Source organism: Mustelus asterias, chromosome 17, assembly GCF_964213995.1.
Source record: "Mustelus asterias chromosome 17, sMusAst1.hap1.1, whole genome shotgun sequence".
Taxonomy (NCBI): Eukaryota; Metazoa; Chordata; class Chondrichthyes; order Carcharhiniformes; family Triakidae; genus Mustelus; species Mustelus asterias.
Window position 1 is genome coordinate 51,231,992 of NC_135817.1, and position 25,622 is coordinate 51,257,613.

Sequence of the window (25,622 nt, forward strand, 5' to 3'; positions counted from 1 at the left end):
AAAGGTTATGCCGCTGCCGGAAGTTGTGTGTGTCTGTCTCTGTTGTCAGGCTGCTTGGAGCTGCCACGCAGGATAACAGCTGTCACCTCGGGTAAGTGAGGCCCCAAGGCCCGCATTGTCAGAGGTGTTTGAGTTGGTTCGTTTTAATCGCCGCGTTTCAGTTAAAATGTCAGTATCCCAAAAAAAGAAAGTCCCGCTACCACCCCAGGACTCTCAGGCTCTAGGCCTCGGTGGATCCCTCTCTCCTACTTTTAAGAAGCTTATTGGCTCTTCCGGATTCTGCGCCACCGACCGGCAGCATAGCTTCAGACAAAAGCGAAGTAGTGCCCATACTGGCAATGATCAGCAGCGGGTCTGGCAGTATCTGGATGTCATGATGTGGAGATGCCGGCGTTGGACTGGGGTAAACACAGTAAGAAGTATCTTACTGGGCCTGATGAAATATATCCTAGGATTCTTTGGGAGGCAAGGGATGAGATTGCAGAGCCTTTGGCTTTGATCTTTGGGTCCTCACTGTCCACGGGGATGGTGCCAGAGGACTGGAGAGTGGCGAATGTTGTTCCTCTGTTTAAGAAAGGGAATAGAAATGACCCTGGTAATTATAGACCGGTTAGTCTTACTTTGGTGGTTGGTAAATTGATGGAAAAGATCCTTGGGGATGGGATTTACGACCATTTAGAAAGATGCGGATTAAGGGGATAGTCAGCACGGATTCGTGAAGGGCAAGTCGTGCCTCACAAATTTGATTGAATTTTTTGAGGAGGTAACTAAGTGTGTTGATGAAGGTAGGGTAGTAGATGTCATATACATGGATTTTAGTAAGGCGTTTGATAAGGTCCCCCATGGTCGGCTTATGATGAAAGTAAGGAGGTGTGGGATAGAGGGAAAGTTGGCCGATTGGATAGGTAACTGGCTATCTGATCGAAGACAGAGGGTGGTGGTGGATGGAAAATTTTCGGACTGGAGGCAGGTTGCTAGCGGAGTGCCACAGGGATCAGTGCTTGGTCCTCTGTTCTTTGTGATTTTTATTAATGACTTAGAGGAGGGGGCTGAAGGGTGGATCAGTAAATTTGCTGATGACACCAAGATTGGTGGAGTAGTGGATGAGGTGGAGGGCTGTTGTAGGCTGCAAAGAGACATAGATAGGATGCAAAGCTGGGCTGAAAAATGGCAAATGGAGTTTAACCCTGATAAATGTGAGGTGATTCATTTTGGTAGGACTAATTTAAATGTGGATTACAGGGTCAAAGGTAGGGTTCTGAAGACTGTGGAGGAACAGAGAGATCTTGGGGTCCATATCCACAGATCTCTAAAGGTTGCCACTCAAGTGGATAGAGCTGTGAAGAAGGCCTATAGTGTGTTAGCTTTTATTAACAGGGGGTTGGAGTTTAAGAGCCGTGGGGTTATGCTGCAACTGTACAGGACCTTGGTGAGACCACATTTGGAATATTGTGTGCAGTTCTGGTCACCTCACTATAAGAAGGATGTGGATGCGCTGGAAAGAGTGCAGAGGAGATTTACCAGGATGCTGCCTGGTTTGGAGGGTAGGTCTTATGAAGAAAGGTTGAGGGAGCTAGGGCTGTTCTCTCTGGAGCGGAGGAGGCTGAGGGGAGACTTAATAGAGGTTTATAAAATGATGAAGGGAATAGATAGAGTGAACGCCCAAAGACTATTTCCTCGGGTGGATGGAGCTATTACAAGGGGGCATAACTATAGGGTTCATGGTGGGAGATATAGGAAGGATATCAGAGGTAGGTTCTTTACGCAGAGAGTGGTTGGGGTGTGGAATGGACTGCCTGCAGTGATAGTGGAGTCAGACACTTTAGGAACATTTAAGTGGTTATTGGATAGGCACATGGAGCACACCAGGATGATAGGGGGGTGGGATAGCTTGATCTTGGTTTGAGATAAAGCTCGGCACAACATCGTGGGCCAAAGAGCCTGTTCTGTGCTGTACTGTTCTATGTTCTAAGTCTCTGTATGGCAAGGGAAGTTAACTGGGTAATAATAGCGATATAACAGGCTTTCAGCAATTACGGAGGGGGAAGTGTGGAAGAAAGTGAAAGGGAAGGTATGTATGTGGCTAGGTGGAAGGAAGGCGAGATTAAATGACAAAAGGAATAAGGTAAAGAAAAAGGGAGATAGTAGGGGATAAAAAGCAAAATATGTATCTGGAGGAAGTGTAACTGGTGGCACTTGCAAGATCACGACCAACAGCTGTTGTCTGAATAAAGAATGATGTGAAATTGTCAAACTCCGTGTTAAAGCCAGAAGTCTGTGAAATGCTTAATTGAAAGATGAGATGATACTCTTCGAGCTTGTTGAGCTTATTGAAACTATAGAAAAAGCAGGGGATAGATTGAAGATCCCTGATCCAATTCGGAGTTTCAGCACGTAGCCAGACACTGGTCCCCTTTGCTCTATCTTGGGAGTTGGTGGCGCAGTGGTTTGTTGCTGGACTCGTAATCCAGACTCCCAGGATAGCGCTCTGGGAATCTGGGTTTGAATCTCATGACGACAGATGGGTGGAATTTAAAAAGGGTTCCTCCTGTGGCCTCGTGCTATGGTCATTGACCTGATGATAGTCCACTAACCTAGGGCAGTGCTCTGGGGTCCCAGGCTTGACTCCCAGCATGGTCTATGGTGAAATTTTAATTCAATAAAATGCTCCTGTGGCAGGTATGAGTGATCTGATTATTTTACCATAATTTCGGTGGTGCAGTGGGTTAGCCCATTCATCTGTTAACCATTCTTCAAGCCCATCCAGGGATGAAACAGCTAGAGACCAGAGTGGGAGCAAAGTATTAAAATGATCAGTTACTAGAAGCCTGCAGTTACACTTGTGGAATGAACCCCCTTCTTTTCCTTCCCTTCCCAAGTCAGCTTCCTGTTCAAGTGCAAGAGATGCAACGCCTGCCCTTTTATTTCCTCTTTGCATTGTCCAGGATCCCAAACACTTCAATCAATGTAGTCTAATCCATTTGCTGCACGTGATGTGAACTTGAAGTCCAGATGCAGATCAAGTAACTTCTTTACAGAACATTGCCATTAGTTCTTTTTCTAAAACTAATGTTTGTTATTTTTCCTTGATTATAGTTGTTGAGACAGTTTTGCTTGGACTGATTTCCTCATGTTTCTATTGTCAGACCTGGCTATCAAGTTTAAATGATTCATTTTTTTCTATATGCATTACCATTGCATATAGAATGGTAATGCATATAGTGGAGGATTTTCAAGGAATGTTTGTCTGGAGCTCTGCATGACAACGTTCCGATGAGACAGGGGGGTGTTGGTAGGGTACGGGAACCGTGGTGCACGAAGGTTGTGATGAACCTGGTGAATAAGAAAAGAGAGGCGTACAGAAGGTTCAGAGAGCTAGGAGGTGTTAAGGATTTAGAGGAGTATACGGGATGTAGGAAGGAGCTTAAGAAGGAAATTAGGAGAGCGAGAAGGGGTCATGAGAAGGCCTTGGCGGGTAAGATTAAGGAGAATCCCAAGGCTTTCTACAAATATGTCAAGAGTAAAAGGATGAGATGTGAAGGCATAGGACCCTTAAAAGGTGAAGGGGGAAAAGTTTGTGTGGAACCGTTAGAAATGGCGGAGCTGCTTAATGAATACTTTACCTCGGTATTCACGGTGGAAAGGGATCTGGGTGGTTGTACTGCTGGTTTGCGGTGGACAGAAAGGATCGAGCATGTGGACATAAAGAAAGAGGATGTGTTGGAACTATTGAATGGCATCAAGGTTGGTAAGTCGCCGGGACCGGATGGGATGTACCCCAGGTTACTGTGGGAGGCGAGGGAGGAGATTGCGGAGCCTTTGGCGATGATCTTTGCATCGTCGATGGAGACGGGAGAGGTTCCGGAGGATTGGAGGATTGCAGATGTGGTCCCTATATTCAAGAAAGGGAACAGGGACAGCCCGGGAAATTACCGACCGGTGAGTCTAACCTCAGTGGTTGGTAAGTTGATGGAGAGGATCCTGAGAGACAGGATTTATGATCATCTAGAGAAGTTTAGTATGATCAAAAGTAGTCAGCACGGCTTTGTCAAGGGCAGGTCGTGCCTTACGAGCCTGGTTGAGTTCTTTGAAAATGTGACCAAACACATTGACGAAGGAAGAGCGGTGGATGTGGTCTATATGGACTTCAGCAAGGCGTTCGATAAGGTCCCCCATGCAAGACTTCTTGAGAAAGTGAGAGGGCATGGGATCCAAGGGGCTGTTGCCTTGTGGATCCAGAACTGGCTTGCCTGCAGAAGGCAGAGAGTGGCTGTGGAGGGGTCTTTCTCTGCATGGAGGTCAGTGACCAGTGGAGTGCCCCAGGGATCTGTTCTGGGACCCTTGCTGTTTGTCATTTTCATAAATGACCTGGATGAGGAAGTGGAGGGATGGGTTGGTAAGTTTGCTGACGACACCAAGGTAGGTGGTGTTGTGGATAGTTTGGAGGAATGTCAGAAGTTGCAGCGAGACATAGATAGAATGCAAGACTGGGCGGAGAAGTGGCAGATGGACTTCAACCCGGATAAGTGTGTGGTGATCCATTTTGGCAGATCCAATGGGATGAAGCAGCAGTATAATATGAAGGGTACCATTCTTAGCAGTGTAGAGGATCAGAAGGACCTTGGGGTCCGGGTCCATAGGACTCTTAAATCGGCCTCGCAGGTGGAGGATGCGGTCAAGAAGGCGTACGGCGTACTGGCCTTCATTAATCGAGGGATTGAGTTTAGGAGTCGGGAGATAATGCTGCAGCTTTATAGGACCCTGGTTAGACCCCACTTGGAGTACTGCGCGCAGTTCTGGTCACCTCATTACAGGAAAGATGTTGAAGCCATTGAAAGGGTGCAGAGGAGATTTACAAGATGTTGCCTGGATTGGGGGGCATGCCTTATGAGGATAGGTTGAGGGAGCTTGGTCTCTTCTCCCTGGAGAGACGAAGGATGAGAGGTGACCTGATAGAGGTTTACAAGATGTTGAGAGGTCTGGATAGGGTAGACTCTCAGAGGCTATTTCCAAGGGCTGAAATGGTTGCTACGAGAGGACACAGGTTTAAGGTGCTGGGGGGTAGGTACAGAGGAGAGGTCAGGGGTAAGTTTTTCACTCAGAGGGTGGTGGGTGAGTGGAATCGGCTGACGTCGGTGGTGGTGGAGGCAAACTCGTTGGGGTCTTTTAAGAGACTTCTGGATGAGTACATGGGATTTAATGGGATTGAGGGCTATAGATAGGCCTAGAGGTGGGGATGTGATCGGTGCAACTTGTGGGCCGAAGGGCCTGTTTGTGCTGTGGCTTTCTATGTTCTATGTTCTATGATGATTGGATAGTTCAAATTATCGTCTGCAGTAAAATGCATAATGGAGGGATCATAGAATTCCTTCAGTGCAGAAGGAGGCAACTTGGCCAATTGATTCTGCACCAACTCTCTGACAGGGTATCTTACTTGATACTGGCAATCTTAACCAGGATATCTTAGCCAGGCCCTCACCTTGCCCTATCTCTATAACCCTACACATTTACCATGGCGAACCCATCTAACCTACACATCTTGGGACACTAAGGAGCAATTTGCCATGACCAATCCACCTAACCTGCACATACTTGGACGTAGAACTATCCTTTTTATGTTCAGTAGTATTTATTTTGTTGTTTTTTTCATATGGCGATACCGCATTTACTGTCCTTCTATAACTACTCTGAGAAGATAGGTGGTATGATGGACCGCCTTGAAGCACTGAATGCTTGTGGTGATGATGGTCCCATGATGTTGTGAGGTAACTGAAGGTTGGGGTAGATGGCTGGGCATTTTATTGTTTGAGATGCTAATTACCTGACTCTTATTTAAGAACATATATGCTTTTTGAATATTAAAACATAACTGGAGTTACAATTCTATTGGGCTGTTTTTAATAAAACTGCTTTGTTATAGTTTCAAAAGAAGCCAGAGTATTGTACAATCAATATTGTATTGAAGATGGCCGTATGCTCCTTTACTTTGCCATGATGTGAAGATGCCGGTGTTGGACTGTGGTAAACACAGTAAGAAGTCTCACAACACTGGGTTAAAGTCCAACAGGTTTATATGGTAGCACAAGCCACTCGCTTTCGGAGCGCTGCCCCTTCATCAGGTGAGTGGGAGATAGTGAGTGGAAGGTGCCTGGGCTTGCAAAATCTCACTAACTGTCCTGGCTGGAGACAATACACAGCTCTTTAACCTGTGCTTAACACTCTCTCCACTCACATTGTCTGTACATTTAAGATTTGATTACCTGTAAAGATTCGCATTCCAACCATTATTTTGTAAATTGAGTTTATGTCTTCATATGCCCTGTTTGTGAACAGAACTCCCATTCACCTGATGAAGGGGCAGCGCTCTGAAAGCTAGTGGCTTGTGCTACCAAATAAACCTGTTGGACTTTAACCTCGTGTTGTGAGACTCCTTATTGCCTTTACTTTGCGCCAGCTGTCTAAAACTCCTATTTTTATATCGTTAGTCACTTCCTCTAAACATGCTATTATGGATTCTGTATCCACAATCATTTCTACTAAAACTGTTCATTTCCAAATAATATATTTCATCAGGAAAAACTCTAACCTTTTCCTTCCTTTGGTGATGATAAATATATGTCTTTTAAATACCAACTGACCATACACTGGAATAGTACTTTCCCTATTTATCAAGATCCCTCATAATTTTGAAAGAAACAGTATCAGCTCTCCTTTTTAACTTTTGTTCTGATAAGATACTAGTTTCTCTTATCTTTCACGTATAGGCATCTCATCCCTGATACAATAAACTTACTGGAAAATAATGTGGATGCTGGAAATCAGAAATAAAACAGAAAATGCTGGAAATACTCAGCAAATCGAGCAGCATCTGTTCAGAAAGAAGGTTGATGCTTCAAGTCATCATAACTCTCTATCTTTCACTGACCTTCTCTCTAAAGTATGGTCCCCAAATGTGAACGTATTACTCTAATTATGACTCGATTATTGTTTGGACAGGAGTAGCATTTAGTCTTTGCGTTTAGTACCTGTACCTCAATCTATAGACTGACCCAATTTACATATTTTAACTTTATGAACTTCTTCCAATTTTAAAGATTTGTTTATCTGAACTAATCCTAATCCTTTTAAAGATTTAATGAATATTTTTCTTCCTCATTTTTCAACTTAAAATTTTACCTCTTGTATCTCCACAAATTTTGTGTAGTCAACTATTTTGCATATAAATTATTACAATGATCTTATCCATTGAAGTATAAAAGACAAAAAATGTTAATGGTTTCTAGTCTGTCATTTTCTAAAACTGTAATCTACTATGTCTTTGATTCATTTTAAATGAGTGAAGACTGGTTATAAAATTTACGATACAGTTTCTATTATTTGGTTTTCCTATAGTTATAGTAATTTCAGATTACTTAATGATTTGATACTGATCTAGCAAAAGTTCTGAGGAGTAATTTTAATATCTTTTTCCAGGTGAGAATTAGTGACTGAATTAAAATTCAAAACAGCTTCAGGAATATGACATCGGTTATCAAGATGGAGAATAAAGGTATTTTACTGCTTTTATTTCTAAGAATTAATGAAATTCTTTCCAAATCAGGTTTATTGTAATACAAAGTTGCAGCAATGGAACTCTGGCCTCCCACATGTGCAAACTACACAGATTGAAATAATGTAGCAACATGCGCTGAGATTGATCTTAAGCCCTCAGTGCCAGTCGTATGATAATGCCCTTCATGTAACAAAGCTTGAAAACCTACAAGCAAGGAGACTTAATATTTGTACTAAGTTCAGGAAACCCCTTACACAATCTACCTAATTTCAAAACTGGTTACGCGCAGAACAACCAAGATAACTCAAAAGTTTGACTAAATTCAACCCTGTAAGATGCAGGCTTCAGGCTACCAATGTGATTCTTGAATAAAATTCCATATTTATTACTATTAATATGAGGCTGTGAGTTTGTAATTTAACTCCCGATCTTCATTTACTTTGTGTTAGATACGTAAAATAACTCCTAAAAGTATACATATGGTGTTTGCTGTAAATAGCTGACATGGCATGGTGGCACAGTGGTTAGCACTGCTATCTCACAGCACCAGGGACCCGGGTTTGATTCCCGGCTTGGGTCACTGTCTGTGTGGAGTTTGCACGTTCTCCCCGTGTCTGCGTGGGTTTCCTCCAGATGCTCTGGTTTCCCCCCTCAGTCCAAAAGACGTGCTGGTTGGGTGCATTGGCCATGCTAAATTCTCCTTCAGTGTACCCGAACAGGTGTCGGAGTGTGGCGACTAGGGGATTTTCACAGTAACTTTACTGCAGTGTTAATGTCAACCTACTTGCGACACTAATAAATAAACTTTAAATGGTAGGAAACGACTTCATATTCTACCTAGGGAAGCCTTCAGTACGAGGTCATTAATTAATCCTGTCTCATTGCACATTACCAATCTAGTATATACTGCCATCTGGTTGGTGCTAGCACATGCTGCTGTAAGAAATTGCCCCAAAAACATACTATAAGCTCATATCCAAGCTACCTTTGCCAATCTGGTTTGTCCAATCTATATGTAGATTAAAATCACCCATGGTTATTGCCATTCCTTTCTCACAAGCCCCATTAGTTTTTCCTGTATGCCCCATCCAACAGTGTAGTTACTATTTAGGGGCCTATAAACCACTCCCACAAGTTACTTCTTGCCTTTACTATTTTTCACCTCTCCCCAAACTGATTCTACATCTTGATCTCCAGAATGAAAACCATCTTTATTGTACTAATGTCATCATTACTTGTCAGAGCTACACCTCAACCTTTTCCTAAGGTCCTGTCCTTTCCAAGTCAAATACCCCTGAATATTCAGGTCCTGTCTTTGTTCATTTTGCAGCCACGTCTGTGGTGGTTATCTGATCATGCATATTTATTTCAATTTGTGATGTCAATTTATTTGTTTTACTATGAATGTTGCATGCATTCAGATACAGAGCCTTTAGTTATGTCGTTTTAGTTTTTTTTGTAAATTCTAATCTCCGCTGCTGATGTAAAGGATTTCATGGCACTATTTGCACATGACATAAAGCTTGGAAATATCATGAACTATGAGGAAGATAGTAATACGTGTAAAACACTGAATCAGTTTCAAATGGAGTATTGCACTCAGTTCTGGGCACCACACGTCAGGAAGGACATGAAGGAATTAAAATGTAGATGCAAAAAAGAATCAGGAGAATCTTCCAGGAATGAGGAACTTCAGTTCCATTGATAGATTGGAGAAGCAATCTTGGAGAAGAGAAGGTTGAAAGGACATTTGATTAAGGTATTCAAAATCATGATGGGTTTGGCAGATTAGATAGGGAGAAATTATTCCCACTTGTGGTTGCAATAAGAATCAGAAGTGATTACAAAGAAGGAATGGCGACAAATGAGTCGGGGATTATGGTGCCAGCAAAGAAAAGTGGAGTTGAGACCGCAACCCTATCAGCCATGATCTCATTGAATGGCATACAGGTTTGAAGGGCCAAATGCCCCTAAGACCTACATTCCTATGACATGAGTAAAAATGTTTTACACAGCGAGTTGTTATGATCTGGAACACACTGCCTGAAAGTCTGGTGGAAGCAAATGCATTCATGGCTTTGAAAAGAAAATTGAATCATTATCGGAAAATGAAAAATTAGGACTGTGGAGAGGGGGGGGGGGGTGAATGGCCTCTTTATATGCTGTATCCATCCTGTGATTCTAGAATTTAGTGGAATAAAAATGAAAAGGTGGCCTTTTGTAACACTGACAATATGCAGAATTATTTTGTTTAGCTAAACAACTTTACATTGTGGTCCAACACTGAAGTTTGTTAAAACATTGGTGGCATTTTAGCTGACTTTTCCTCCCCAAGAAGGTTCAGAAATTTTATGTCAACTAGAGAAGCCACATACTTTGCTTCTTTTTTAATAGTTTGAAAGATCAATGCGTTCTAAATAACAGCAAAGTTTGTATGGTATTGCCAATGGGAAGGAGGAGAAAGAATGAGTGCCATAATACCAAATTATTTGCCATAATTAATTCTGAGGTACAAACTGCTTTTTAAAAAAGCATTCTTCAATCAATTGTTTTTATTAATTTAGTATCCTAGACAAAAACAAACAAGTTTCACACGTTAAGTTAACTTCATTAATAATACTTATTATTCTCCCATGTGTTGTTGCACATTAGGAGTGAAGACAACTGCTGTATTGAGGGCACACTACATCAAAGGGCTGGACACAACTTGACACAGGCTAGGATGGGGTGGGGGGAGCATGATGTAGACATGAAGGGGAGGAATTGAGAGAAGGAAATGGGAGATAAAGAGGAGGATGATGTGTTTTAAGATGGAAAGCAGGAGGGAACAGGGCAGAAGGAGAAGGTAGGAGGGACTGAGGAGAAGATGGGGAACTGGAGGAAATGGACAGAGGATGTTTTGTGATGGGAGGACAAATGGAAACAATAGGTTATGTAATTTCTCTGCTTAGTAGAGTTGTTAAGTCAGTTACAAATTGTTTCTTAATGATGGGGACAGTTAGCCTGTGAGCTTCCCCTACTGATACTTAATGGACACTTAATTGCACACAGACTCAACCTGCTTGTTTCAAATATATCTCTGTGTCCGATCACCGACTGCTTTGGCATCTAACGTATGTGATATCTGAATGCTGCAATCTGGTTTACCAACTCAAAATATTGCATTACATAAGTGAGTCTGGTTAGTATAATACTTACTGTGCAAGATAGATGTTTCAAGTGATTGATATTTATTTTGACATAAATTTAAAACTACCTTAAGCCCTAATGGTGTTTATTCTTTCTTAACATCTGTTATGGTTGCAAGCATTTTATTGCTTGCAGTGACTATTGCCACAATTATCATCTAAAGTAGAATAACATTTGGCTATCAATATTTAATTTATCTTTTTTGTATTCATAGCAGTAAGATGTTTCCTTTTTCACATTTTTAGTTCACATTGTACAACCTATCCGTAGACCTGGAGATGGAATGGAAACAAAAGAACCAGCCAAACCTGTGGAAAATACCACAGGAATAAATAAAAAATGTCATCATGCTCCACGAACTCATGTAGTTTCTTGTTCTTCACAAATTGTCACTAAGCCTGGCGTTCTTCAGCTTGGGAGTGTTCAGCCTGACCAAGCGATTGAGGTGGAAGCCATTAAAATCTTAGTTCCCAAAGCTGCTGTAATTCATGAAATTCCCACAAAGAGTACAAAGTTAAATGACACTGCAGGTTCTCATAAAGGCGAGTTGTCGAGTCAGTTAGAGAATACGAACGAGCTCAAAAGAGAACTGACAGAACTAAAAGCCGCCATTGATAAATCTCAAAGTTCAGAAAGAAAACTCCTACAAGATAAAGAAGGGCTGGCCAATCAAATCCGGGTACAAACTGAGGTGAGATGACACGTACTTTAAATTGCATTGTGGAAATTTGAGAGCTGTGCTCTGGTCTTGTGTTTGCATTTAAATTGTTACTGAAGTTAAAATATCACAAACAACTTGCTGGAAATAAACTTGTGAAGAGAAAAGACAAGCTAGGCTTATGTCAGAACTGAAAACTGAAAGATAAGCAAATGGTTTGGTGAGGTTGGGGAAGAAGAGAAAACGGATTTTACAATCACAAAGGACTGTGTCTAAAAAGAGAAAATAGAACAAACATTCAACAGCTCATACAGCATCTGTATCATCAACCTGTAACATGACTCTGGGTGGTAATTTATTATTTTTGTTCTCAATCCTGGGCGAACTTGAAACTAGGAGAGTTTCAGATCCGCCATTTGGGCATGTTTATAGGCCCTCCCCATACGCGCTCTGCCCGCAAAATTTTGAGTGAGCCTGTTGCTCGCTGCAGAAGCCTGTGGGTGGGGCTTAACAGGCCCGAAAGCCTGCAGAGGGAGGTAGTGCACATGTGCAGGTCTCTGATGCTGGCCATATGCATTACCAGTAGCAAGGATCTGACAGACAAAGAGAGAGCTGTCAGGCCCATGCAGGCAGCCTGAAGCAGCTCTTCCCACCCACCCTCCATCCTGCAATCCTGGGGGCCTACGGCCCGAGGTACAGCCCCCCCCCCCCCCCCCCCCCGCTCAGACCGATTATACCGATTATGGCCCTGCTGCCCTCCCCCCACCGATCACTGCAGAGTGACAGTGGGCTCCCTCTCCCCACTTATCGCTGCAGAGTGGCAGCAGGCCCCACTGGCCCCTGCCCCTTGGCACTGCCTGATGGGCATTGCCCAGGTGCCAGACTGGCAGCACTTACAAGGGGCCCTCGGCCTCTCCAGGGGGGCCTCATTGGCCTCTGGTTCCACCGGTGAGGCCAAGCCAACTGCTCCCCATTCATGGGGAGTATGTCTATTCCTCGCTGGTGAGAACCTTTCCTGGCGAGGTCATAAAGGCAGGCGAGCCCGGATGATTGTCGGGATCGCTAATGACATTGAAACGCTTATTTAAATAAATTTCAATACATTAACCTGCCTCTCGCCCATTTCCGCCAAGAGGCTGACCGTGCCGGAAATCCGGCACTTGTAAAATAGCGCCGGTTGCAAAAACCAGTGCCAATCGCGCTAATCGCTTTACCCCCCACTTAACGGGTGCAACGCGATGGTAAAACCGCCCCCCTCTCTGTTTCTCTCCCACTGACCTGCTGAGTGTTTCTTGCATTTTATGTTCTTATTCCATATTTGCAACATCTGCTGTAGTTTACTTTTGTTATTGATAAGGAAGTTGATGGGCTGGATAACCTGAGGATTGCTTAATAGAAAATCAATATGATATAGACCAGCATCTGAGTCATTGAAATATATTTTTCAATTCTCTGCCTCCCCATGCAAAATCAGACAATTGTGTACTTTTTTGCCTTGATCTACTCAATTTAAATTCCAAGTCTTCACAGCACTTGTTATTATCATTTTTGGACTCTACAATATTCTATGACCTCTGTGATATTTATTCTCTAAAACATTAATCAGCAAGACACAGAAAAATAGAAAGGAAGGGTTGGATTTATTAGCTGCAGAGGGAATACCTGCTTTGGTGGCCAGCAGGATCCAATACAGCATCTTGTTAGTGACAGCCAATTAATTGGTATTAGGAATGAGCATCTGCCGCCTGGAACTGCCTGGGCCCAATCAGAAGGCCAGCCAGTAGTTCAGCAGTGTCATCCAGAGCAGTGGCCACTGCTGGAGCTGCATCTGGAGGAGGCAGAGGTCACGCACTCTCGCAACCAGGAAGGTGTGGACTCTAGGTATCTGGGCCAGTTGAACAGGCCTAGCAAAGGGTTGGTGAGGGCAGGCTGTGCTGTTGCCATGGGGGTGGCCCTTGCTGCTACTGCTTCCCTATCTTGGGCCAAAATGTGTGAGAGTTGAGCCCGCCCACAACTGGAGACTACCAACATTTACCTGGTGGTCTTCCCTCGTGGCTGCTTAAATGCCAGTAGAAACAGGAAGGGGGTCCAACTGGCTCATTTGGGCTTTGGGTGGGAGGGCTATCTGCCATCTTTCTTGCTGATGGGAAGATGGCATGGTGACAGAAAAGTGATGGGCATGCCACCCGCTGCCTTCCCATGACATCTAGCCAGCCCTCCTGCCTCCAAACCCAGCCTAAAATCCAGCCAAACTGCAAGATGAACAGTAATTGGTAACTTTCATATGTATAAAAATAATTCCGTTCAGAAGATTGTTTTCCCCTCTATTACAGGTAAATCGTGAGCTAAAAAAACTACTTGTAGCTTCTGTTGGGAATGATCTTCAATATCATTTTGAGCGCATGGCCCGTGAAAAAAATCAACTAATCCTGGAAAATGAGACTTTGACTCAAAACTTGGCTCAGCTCTCTGAGCAGCTGGAGCGGATGACCATACAATGTGATGTATGGCGCAGCAAGTTCCTTGCAAGCAGGTTGGATACTTTACAGCCATTTGTATTGAAAGACTTGTGAACAATGTACTTTTGTTTACAGCTTTACTAACATTTTCTAATTCTATTGCTTACTTGCATCACTTCCACTTATGACAATAGAGGGGAGTGCTATGATTAATGTTTTATTCAGACACGAGGTGGTGTATTTGCTGTAAACATAATAGGCAACGCTAGTTGTCCTACAATACTGCTTTTTCAAATGGATGGAAAAGTCTCTGATTTTTGAAGCCTTGTGGCTATTTGCTTAAATGCTTTATCCCTTTTTGTAAGATTGTGCTGTGAAATGAAGTTAAACAAGTATCCAATAAGGTAACAAAGATCAGTGTTTCCAATAATATTTCCAGTCGAATCCTAGGCTTTCAGATAAATCATTCCCAATGAATTATTCCAGAATGGATAGCTATTCAGTGATAGAAGATTGTAAATGGGGTCCCATAATAATTAGTACTTGGGATCACTGTTGTTCACAATTTACATTTGGACACACAATTTCTAAATTTGTAGGTGATGCCAAATGGTGCAGATTGGGGTGATGAATAGTTATATAGTAAGTCATTATTGGGTCAATATCTTGGAACTCCTTAACAGCACTGTGGATGTTTCCACAACAGTGGACTGCAGTGGTTCAAGAAGGCACCTCATCATTGTGTTTTTCTAAGGGCAATTAGAGATTAGCAGTAAATGCTAGCCGAGCCAACAATGCCCACATGCACTGAACAAATTAAGAAAAAAAAATAGAAGGCACTAACAAGCTTGTGGACAGGTCATGTATTTGGCACATGAGTTTCATTACAGATAATTGAGGTATTACATTTTAGTAAGGAATATTGGCAAAGAGGTTCAAAGGAATTTGGGAGTATAAATACACACATCACTAAAGGTTGTGACACATCAGTAAGACCATAGCAAAAGTAAATCAAGCACATGGTTTATTTCTAGAGGGATAGAACTGAAAAATTAAAAATGTGCTAACCTTGGTCAGACCACACTTCGAGTGCTGTGTGCAGTTCTGGTTGCCATATTATGAAACTAATAGAGGCACTGGAGATGGTACAAAAAAAATCTACAAAGATGTACAGCCTAAGACTCCTTGTCTTGAAAGGGAAGGCTTATGGATGAGCTAATAGAGGTCTTTAAAATTATGGAAACTTTTGATCAAGTAGATACCGAGAGTATGTTTCCAATTGTGGGAAAAGAAAAACTAAAGTCCAAAATGTAAGATGTAGTCACCCAAAAATCAAAAAAGGCATTTGGAAGAAAGAGAGTGAAGAGAATGTGTAACCTGCTACCACGGGGGTCAGTTGAGGCAAATTGTATAGATGCATTTTAGAGAAACTAGATAAGAGTTTGAGGGAGAAGGGAATAGAGGGGTATACAACAAAGTTAGATCAGAAAGAGTAGGAGGGGGCTTAAATGAACATAAACATTGGCTTGGGCTGACTGGCCTGTTTCTATGCTTCATGTTCTCTCAGTTCTATGTAAAAGAATACTGAAATAGTGAAACCAGACACCATGCAATCCAGACTTGGCTACACTAGTTTTAGTTGCTCAGAGAATTATATAGAACCCCTAGAGAGATATCTGCACTGGACTATATATATTTAAATAAATAAATTCAGCAAAAAGGTAAATTTATTTTTGAAATGCTAATTTGATATTGTGCAGTAATTAATTGTAATAGATTTTAGCCAGTATTTTCATCAAATTTATTTCGGTCTTATTGTGCCAATATATGTGTACTTCAGCTTCAAAATTCCTTTTTAATATGGACACTATAGATAATGTAAAATATGTTTCTTGGTCCATGTTTAATGACTTTGTTAAATGCTTACTCATTTTTAAATTGGATAAACATCTTTTTCCATTTAATATGCATAGACATTGTAAATTTTATAAATTATGGGTAAAATATTGTTTTAATCTTCTTTCCATGCAGAGTGATGACAGAGGAGCTGGCCCATGCTAGGGCATCTTTGCAGCGTCATGTTAGAGAAACCCAAAGTGCAATACAGGATCTTCTTAGTGAACGTGAGCAATTTCGTCAGGATATGGTTGACTCCCATAGGTATGTTATCATCCTGTGCAGTCATATCATGTTTTATCAATTAGACCAGGGGTCTCCAAACTACGGCCCGCGGGCCACATCCGGCCCACAGCGGGTCACATCCGGCCCAGATAAAATAAATTTTATTCATTCATTTATAAAACAAATTTTTTTCTTTAACCCGCGAAAATGTGTAAAATATACGATGTGGCCCTCGTACTGGAAAGTTTGGAGACCGCTAAATTAGACGATAAACTTTCAACCGTTAAACTGCCACTAGTTTTCCTAGGCTAACCATTAAACTGCCACAAGCCGTAAATATGTTAGAATAGTAAAGTGACTAAAATGTAATACATATCCTCATTTCTAAAATGACTATTAAACATTTCAATTTAAATCAAATACAGTTAGCCTAGCTCCCATTATTTCACCCATTTTATTTTAACAACTTTAACTTAAATCTTTTCAACAATATGTTATTCTACTTAATAATTTTTCCTTTATTTTCTGCACTTTGGATGCCTTGTTTGTTTTGAAGGTGGGATCCACCTTAAAGTAAATTGAGCCAGTTTTCAATCAGTGTGAGGCAACTGAACATATCTCCAAAGATAAATATGGTTGATGAGAGGTTTTTTTTATTGGATGTGGGTGTCGCTGGCTTGCCATTTCATAGGACAGTTAAATAACCAATCACGTTGCTGTGCATTTGGAGTCACGTGTAGGCCAGACCAGGTAAGGACAACAGATTTCCTTCCTTGAAGGACATTAGTGAACCAGGTAGGTTTTTATGACAAGCATAGATAGTAAATTTGCTTTATATTTCAGATTTATTAACTGAATTCAAAATCCACCAGCTGCTGTGGTGAGATTTGAACCCACGACTCCAGAGCACTAGCTTAGGCCTCTGGATTATTAGCCCAGTGACATTGCCACTACACTATCATCTGTTGGTGTTAGCAGGTTGATCTGGGTTTTTTTGTCAACCTGGATGGGCTGTTGCAAGGCTGATTATCTTGTCCACAATGGCAACAACTAGATATAGAAATAAACCTATCCACAGTGTTATCATAAAGGAAACCTGCTCTTGCAAAATATATATATTTAATTCTTTGGAGTTCTGCATGCAATCCATTGTTTTGGATAGCCTTTAAATGAATAACACCCTGGTAATTACATTGTTTTCAAAATGTACATTACAAAAACTTGAAATAAAAACAAAATGCTGGAAGTGCACATCGTATCAATCAACATCTGTATCTGTATAGAGAAAAGACAAGATGTGCACCCTTCATCAGAATTGAAGATAAGCCAGCATTTTATTAAGGATGAAAAAGTGGTTGAAGATAAAAGACAAGGAAACATACTAACAACGGAATTAGTAGCAGGAATAGGTCTCGAACTTGCTTCACCATCCCATAAGATCATGGCTGATCTGATAGAGGCGTCAACTCTATACTCCTGAGTACCCATTACACTCTTTCACTTCCTTGTCAATAAAAAAACAACAAATATTCAGTCACTAAAAAGAAGTTAATGGGCTGACCTGCAAAGTGCTTAAAGTATAGTTTCACTCTTTTAGTACATATAGTTCACTTTTTTATTGCATTATATAAATATTTCTCAAATTAAGCAAGAAAAACAGTAAGACTGGTGTCAGGTTGATGATATAAGTTAGAACCAGGCTGCATATGGAAAGTTAATAAGCGAAGTGGGAAAAAAAGAATCATAGAATCCCTACACTGCAGAGGGAGGCCATTTGGCCTATTGAGTCTGCACCAGCCACAATCCCACCCAGGCCCTATCCCCATAACCCCACTTATTTACCCTGCTAGTCCCCCTGACACTAAGGGGCAATTTAGCATGGTCAATCAACCTAATCCGCACATCTTTGGAACGTGGGAGGAAGCAGGAACACCCGGAGGAAACTCATGCTGACATGAGGAGAACGTGAAAACTTCAAACAGGCAGTGACCCTAGGCCGGAATTGAACCCGGGTCCCTAGCACTGTGAGGCAGCAGTGCTAACCACCGTGCCATCCATCTGGAACAAACTGCTTGAGACCATGTTGCAGGCAGATTCCATCATGCCTTTCAAAAGAGTATTGGATAATTATCTGAAGAGAAGAAATTTGCAGGTCTATGGTGAAAAAGCGAGAGCATTGGACAAGCTGAATTGTTCTTATGGAGAGCTGGCACAGGCATGACAGGCCAGATGGCCTGTACTATAGCTATTCTATGGTTCCAAATAACATAGCAGGATTTCATTAAAATTCACTGTCATGATAACCTCTTGGGTAAATGAAAATGGTACAGGGATTGAGTTTTACATAGGAATAGAATCCAAAAACAAGGGTGAAATCGTCCCATAACTCAGCAAAGTCCAATTTCGGGCAGGGAAAGTGGCATATGACCCCCCACCTCCGCCCCTTGCAAGAAATAAGTAATGACCTTAATATTATAATCAGAGGCCAACAAATGACTTTTGTCATTAATTAAGCTTCCACTTGCCCACAGAATTTCTGATAACACTGATTTGCAGTAATCAGACAATCAAAGCAGCGAAGCATCCTCTACAAGGACCAGGGCAAGCAATGGCATTTCACCTCAGCCGATCCGATTGAGAAATCCTTACTAAGACATGCAGAGTTAGAACCTGAAAGTCTGGATAACGAGAAAGAGGAAAGATGGAAGAAAATAATTTCTACTTTTAAATAATCTAAAGCAATAATTAAAATCTGAAGGAGTGAAACTCTATTATAAAATTAATTTTCAGTTTAAGAGAGTTTGGTAAAAACAAAGACTTATCAAGCCTGACAATTTTCACTTATACTTGAAAGGGCATGCCCTAACATTTTCTGGCATGTTAAGTGGGGATCTAGTGGGTAAGTACCACAGTTTCACACCTTTCATACATAAGACCATAAGACATAAGACATAGGAGCGGAAGTAAGGCCATTCGGCCCATCGAGTCCACTCCACCATTCAATCATGGTTGATTTCAACTCCATTTACCCGCTCTCTCCCCATAGCCCTTAATTCCTCGAGAAATCAAGAATTTATCAATTTCTGTCTTGAAGACGCTCAACGTCTCGGCCTCCACAGCCCTCTGTGGCAATGAATTCCACAGACCTACCACTCTCTGGCTGAAGAAATTTCTCCTCATCTCTGTTCTAAAGTGACTCCCTTTTATTCTAAGGCTGTGCCCCCGCGTCCTAGTCTCCCCTGCTAATGGAAACAACTTCCCTACGTCCATCCTATCTAAGCCGTTCATTATCTTGTAAGTCTCTATCAGATCTCCCCTCAACCTCCTAAACTCCAATGAATATAATCCCACGATCCTCAGACGTTCATCGTATGTCAGGCCTACCATTCCTGGGATCATCCGTGTGAATCTCCGCTGGACCCGCTCCAGTGCCAGTATGTCCTTCCTGAGGTGTGGGGCCCAAAATTGCTCACAGTACTCCAAATGGGGCCTAACCAGTGCTTTATAAAGCCTCAGAAGTACATCCCTGCTTTTGTATTCCAAGCCTCTTGAGATAAATGACAACCTTACATTTGCTTTCTTAATTACGGACTCAACCTGCAAGTTTACCTTTAGAGAATCCTGGACTAGGACTCCCAAGTCCCTTTGCACTTTAGCATTATGAATTTTGTCACCGTTTAGAAAATAGTCCATGCCTCTATTCTTTTTTCCAAAGTGCACGACCTCGCACTTGCCCACGTTGAATTTCATCAGCCACTTCTTGGACCACTCTCCTAAACTGTCTAAATCTTTCTGCAGCCTCCCCACCTCCTCAATATTACCTGCCCCTCCACCTATCTTTGTATCATCGGCAAACTTGGCCAGAATGCCCCCAGTCCCGTCATCTAGATCGTTAATATATAAAGAGAACAGCTGTGGCCCCAACACTGAACCCTGCGGGACACCACTTGTCACTGGTTGCCATTCTGAGAAAGAACCTTTTATCCCAACTCTCTGCCTTTTGTCTGAATACCAAGTCTCTCAGTAAGATGCCAGCACAGCAAAGCCTGTGGAGGAACAGAGTAACTCGAGTGTATTATTTTCCACATTTAATTGTGCATGTGCAGATCCCAGATGTTGCTGTCTGATTTACTCCTTCATGGTCAACATTAATAGTGGTGTCATAATTCTCCTTGCAAAATCTGGGTCATGTAATTAAACCCAAATAAGCACTGTTTAATAAAGTGAGTTCTGGAAGAAACTATGTTTGGATTACAAGTATATTTATATGTAATGAAAGGCTTCTAATATTTCAAACAGTCTCTGAAGATTTCATAAGTGGTAGCAAACTTGGATAGCCACAACTGTTCTCTTGTAATAAAAACAGAAAATGCTGGATAAATTCAGCAGGGCTGGCAGTATCTGTGGACAGAGAAACAGAGTTAACGTTTCAAGTCCGTGATAACTCTTCAGTGCTGTAGAAAGGTCATATGGACTCAAAATGTTAACTCAGTTGCTCGCTCCACAGTTACTACCAGACTCGTTGAGATTTTCCAGCATTTTCTGTTTTTATTTTGGATTTCCAGCATTTGCATTATTTTATTTTTATCCTTGTAAAATTAGGTTCCCTTCCAAGAAGGGCAGACTTTTGTTCAGGCAGTTGCACAGCAAGTATAGTGCTCCAATAAAAAAAAAATTACCATTACCCACAATAAAGCGTCCAACTTTGTACAAGTTAGTTGCGCACAGGATCCAGTTTTTAAAAAAATGTATTTTTATTATACTTCACAGATTCCTTGAGGAGCTTTTGGTATCTCTGCAATGGGGCCGACAACAAACGTATTACCCTAGTGCACAACCACACACCACGGCAGAGCTTGCTGCTGTCAATCTTAAGTTAGCAGAGGCTGTTAATTCTCACCTCCTTGGAAAACTGAGTACAAGTAATGCACAAAAAACTAACCAACAAGCTGAATTCTGCAACACACCAGCTGAAAAAATGGCTGAAAAGGTACTGTATGATCCTAATAGAAAATGGTTTCACAACAGTACAAACACTGCTAATGGGAAAATCCGATACTTGGTATGTGATTGAACATGAAGGAATATGTTAAAATATTGATTTTTAACTCGATGTTTTATCACATTTTAAACCTCAAATGTTCCCTGTTCAAATACTGGTTTCCTTTCAAAACTGTTGCATGAGATTTGCCTCCAATGTTTTATAGCTGACATTAAACGATTTTTGATTTTCATTCAATATGAAACCTTTGATTATTAGAACTATGGGTGATCTTTAGTAATAATGTATACAATAAATGTACTTTTAGACTCCCAGTTGTCTAGCCTTTGGGTGTCCATATCCCTACCTTTTAACCACCAGATGTAGTCTGCGAGGACAGATGGAATGGGTGGATTTTTTGAGGAGATGGTGATGATAGATTTGAAAGGGAAGTGAAATTACTTGACCTACTTGAGTAGAGGGAACCGTTTGCAATGTGACAGCTAGTATGGAATCTATGAATAAGTTCTCGTGGACAAGATGAATTTGATGAAGGCATGAGTTAAACTGAAGAAAGGTGATAGGTTCAGGGCAAGACAAAAGATGTGGGGTGAAGACAGAAACCAAGATTCTGCTGCTTTTTTTTTTGATTTTCCATGGACTAATTCTTCAGTCTCACCCTCCTAGGGGAACATTGCTCATTTTCACTACTTATAGAAGCTTTTACTATCTTTTTATATTTGCTAGTCTTCTCTCATTCTCCAATTTTTCCCTTTTTACTATTTTGTAGTCATTCTTAGATATTTCTAAAATGTTGCAGCAGTAAATATCTTTTCTTTCAATTTGATGCCATCCTTAACTTCCTTAGTTAGTCTGGTAGAATTTTCTTCGAAGTGAATTATGTCTTTATTGACAGATATAGAACCATAGGATCCCGACAGAGCAGAAAGAGGCCATCTGATCCATCGAGTCTGCACCAACTCTCCAGAAGAGCATCCCACCCAAACCCCCTCTTTCGCCCTATCCCCATATCACCACATGTTTACCATGGCTAATCCACCTAACCTACTCATCTTTGGACTGAGAGAGGAAACTGGGGCACCCAGAGGAAACCCACACTGACACAGGGAGAGTGTGCAAACTTCAGTCAGTCACCCAAGGACGGAATCAAACCCGGGCCCCTGGTGCTTTGAGCAGTGTTATCCACGGTGTCACCGTGCTGCTCAAATATGAAATGTCTGCGAGTGCTTCTCTACCATCTTACCATTTACCTATTTTCTTATTCCACTTTAGCCAAGAATGTCGCCATACATTTGTACTTGGCTTATTTAAGTTTATGGCACTAGTTTCTGACCCAAATTTCTCATCCTTGAAAATAATGTAAAATGATATCATGATACGATCACTCTTGCTGAGGTAAGAGGTCAGGAATTAATCCTGTTGCATTATTTGATAAGAAGTCTAACAACACCAGGTTAAAGTCCAACAGGTGTTTAACCTGATGTTGTAAGACTTCTTACTGTGTTTACCCCAGTCCAACGCCGGCATCTCCACAGCATTATATGATGCCAGATCTAAAATAGCCTTGTCCTTGGTTGGTTTCGGAACATACTATTCTTCGAAACTGTCACAAGTACACTCTATGAACTCATCCTTCCCAATTTGATTTGGCCATACTATTGTAAAATTAAAATCTCCCATGATTGTTGCACATTCTTACATTTTCTTTCTTACATTCCCCCATTTTTTCTTGATGCTCTGTCCTACAGTGTAGCTACTTTCAGAGGGCATATAAACCATTCCCACCAGTGATTCCTTTGCTATTATTGCCACACAAACTGATACTATATTTTGATCCCCCAAACTAAGATGATTTCTCAGACTACTTTATTAACAAAGTTACCTCACCTCCTCTTCCTTTCTTCCTGTCCTTTTGAAATGGACAAGTACCCTTGAATATTCTGATCCCAGCTGCAGTCACTTAGCCACTACAGAGTCATGGTTGCAATCCTATCATACTCCTTTATTTCTATTTGAGTTATCAGTCCATCCATCTTGTTACAAATGCTACAAACTATTGACTGTATATTTTTCATGTACAGGCGCCTAGTGGTTCAGGTTTTCTCCGATGCTTTGACTAGTTGAGTGAACTAAACATTACTTGAGCAGTAATAACTGTGACGTAAATAACTTAATTGGCTGACTCAGCATTTTAAATGCTCAGATTCCTTTTTTTGTATCTGCAGGTTTTGATGATGTTGGCTCCAACACTGTGCAGCAAAGGAACAACAGATATACCATTCTGTGATACTTCACCATCTTCATTGCTTTCTAACAAAAAGAACATAGGACGATTTCACCCATACACTAGATATGAAAATATCACATTTAATTGTTGCAACCAATGCACAGGAGAATTAACAGTAATATGAAACATTTTTAGTGCAAAGGTTGTATTGGTTGTATAGAAGTACAAGTGTTTCTTGTTGAAACTAGCAATATTTCGAAGCAATGAAAATTATATATTCAGTGAGTTTTCTTATTTACATATATTGGTTATATTTTTAAGAAAGCTGTGTATGTTATATATTAAAATAAGAATCAGAGTTGTATTCATCTTTATTCTCTTATTTTGTATATTGCCTGATTCTTTGCCTTGAGGTTCATCTAATTATAAATATATGTATTTTTACTGCCACTTGTTTTCTTAAATGTGTGTACGTATGATGTGAGAGTATAAGCAGAATTTATCTGCATGTGTTCCTGACATGACTGTATCAGTTGAAAATGACTGTTTTAGATCAAGTGAACTGTTATTAGAATGTCCAATTAAGTTAATGTTTTCCTGATCAGATCACTTATGAAGTATTGCACAAGTCAACAGAATATTCCATTTGTGGTGAAATATGCATATCTGTTCATGATTATAATAGTGTACTGTATATTTTTTGTTCGCCCATCCATTCTTTCGTTGCCTTGTGTTTTTGACTTTATTAGAATGGTTTGAACTATTTTTTGAAAACCTGTTGTGTGTTTGAAGTTTAGCTAACCGCTGAGGCATGTTTTACTCCCCATTTCTTTTGCCCACCCATCAGTCCAAAAAGCTTAATGATTTGGTAAGAATTTTAGAGACTACTGATTACTGGAAGTATCAAGAGAGAATCTTAGGATTATTTTCACACAAAGGTATGAGAACATGCGATGCTTTATCGCTATAGCAGTAATGATCACAATTTAAAAGGGAAATTGATAAGTATTTGTAAAGGATCAATATAAAAGATTGTCAGGAAATAGCAACAAAATAGGGGAGTGGAGTCTGGAGAGGGTGTGTTCAGTTGAAGCATTTTGTATTGTTCCAAATTCATAGTTTTATTTGGACTAGAACTTTTTGCAGTAGTTTTCAACGGAAATTCAGTATTAGCTATTTTGGTAATTAGTACATTTTCATGATTTAAACAAGTTGCAAATTGGGCATGCTTTGGTTACATAGGTGGAGCTGGGTAATTTCCTTTTCTCTTAAATTCAGTCTTGGAATATTTGCCTTGCTGGCAAGGCAGTTCTTGTTGCCCATCTTTAGTTGCCCCTCAAAAAATGGTTATGTGACCTATCTTCTTGAACTACTACAGTCTATACTGGGCAGCTTGATGGCACAGTGGTTAGCACTGCTGCCTCACAGCACCAGGATCCCGGTTTTGATTCCCGGTTTGGGTCATGGTCTCTTGCATGCTCTTCCTGTGTCTCTGTAGGTTTTCTCCGGGTGCTCCGGTTTCCTCCCAAGTCTAAAAGACGTGCTGATTAGGTGGATTGGCCATGCTAAATTCTCCCTCTGTGTACCTGAACAGACACTAATTTGTGGCGACTAAGGGATTTTCACAGTAACTTCATTGCAATGTTAATGTAAGCCTACTTGTGACTAATAAATAAACTTTTACTGATAGATAAGGAGTTCCAGCATTTTAATTCAGTACCTATGAAGGAATGATGATTATGTCAAGGTTGTGTGACTTAGAGGTGTTAATGTTCCCATGTAACTGTTATCAGTGTCTTGGGAGGTGCTGTTAAGCCACGGAAAATGACTTGGGTGTTTAAAAGTGCATCAATCTGTCAACGTAATTGTTAAAATCTATACACAAACTTTATCTCTACTCTCTATTGTCCAGTTATTGCCTCTCACTGACAAATGGATGTCAGTCTTGAGGTAAATGGCTTAACCAAAGTAGAAGAGGAGCAGTGGGTGTGAAATAGAAGGATAATTGACTGGAGGAATGGTATATGTTTAGAGTGTCCAGGGGTTAAGTGGGTTCAGCACTGGTGTATGGCTACATAACCTCAGATTATTTGAATTGCGTCTATATAGGACTATGCCAGGCGACTGTGTGTGTAACTGCAGCACAGATTTCTTCCCCCGCTGTAACTGCAGTGCAATCATTGTCTTTTGCAGCTTTAGTCCTCTCTTGTGCTATGTTGTGCAAGACTCTGCAGACCATCAGCATTCAGGACATCCTTGCTGGTGCACATTGACAAATGCTTCCAGATCTTTCCATGCACCTGAATCACAGCTTGAATTGCTCTATGTTCAGTCCTGAGCTTATATGGCTTTTGTTTTAGCTGTACAGTGCATCTGTGGTAGGGTTCCTCGTGAGCATCATGAGCCATGGCTTC

The 25,622-nt window shown here is 41.1% G+C and overlaps 1 protein-coding gene across 4 annotated transcripts; it reads left to right on the plus strand.

The window, feature by feature from the left end:
- Nucleotides 1-9: 9 nt before the first annotated feature.
- blzf1 (basic leucine zipper nuclear factor 1) lies at nucleotides 10-25,105 on the plus strand. Of its 4 annotated transcripts, none has more exons than XM_078232651.1 (8): nucleotides 13-91; nucleotides 5,921-6,119; nucleotides 7,474-7,549; nucleotides 10,987-11,432; nucleotides 13,733-13,932; nucleotides 15,890-16,018; nucleotides 20,750-20,969; nucleotides 23,207-25,105. In XM_078232651.1, the coding sequence occupies exons 3-8, from the start codon at nucleotides 7,519-7,521 to the stop codon at nucleotides 23,390-23,392; spliced, it is 1,212 nt and encodes a 403-aa protein (XP_078088777.1). In that variant the 5' UTR covers nucleotides 13-91; nucleotides 5,921-6,119; nucleotides 7,474-7,518; the 3' UTR covers nucleotides 23,393-25,105. The 4 variants fall into 4 exon arrangements, with proteins under 4 accessions (XP_078088776.1, XP_078088777.1, XP_078088778.1 ...); XM_078232652.1 differs by lacking the exon at nucleotides 5,921-6,119 and adding an exon at nucleotides 5,696-5,765 and having other exon boundaries at nucleotides 16-91; XM_078232653.1 differs by lacking the exon at nucleotides 5,921-6,119 and adding an exon at nucleotides 6,765-6,937 and having other exon boundaries at nucleotides 16-91.
- The last annotated feature ends 517 nt before the right edge of the window (nucleotides 25,106-25,622 follow it).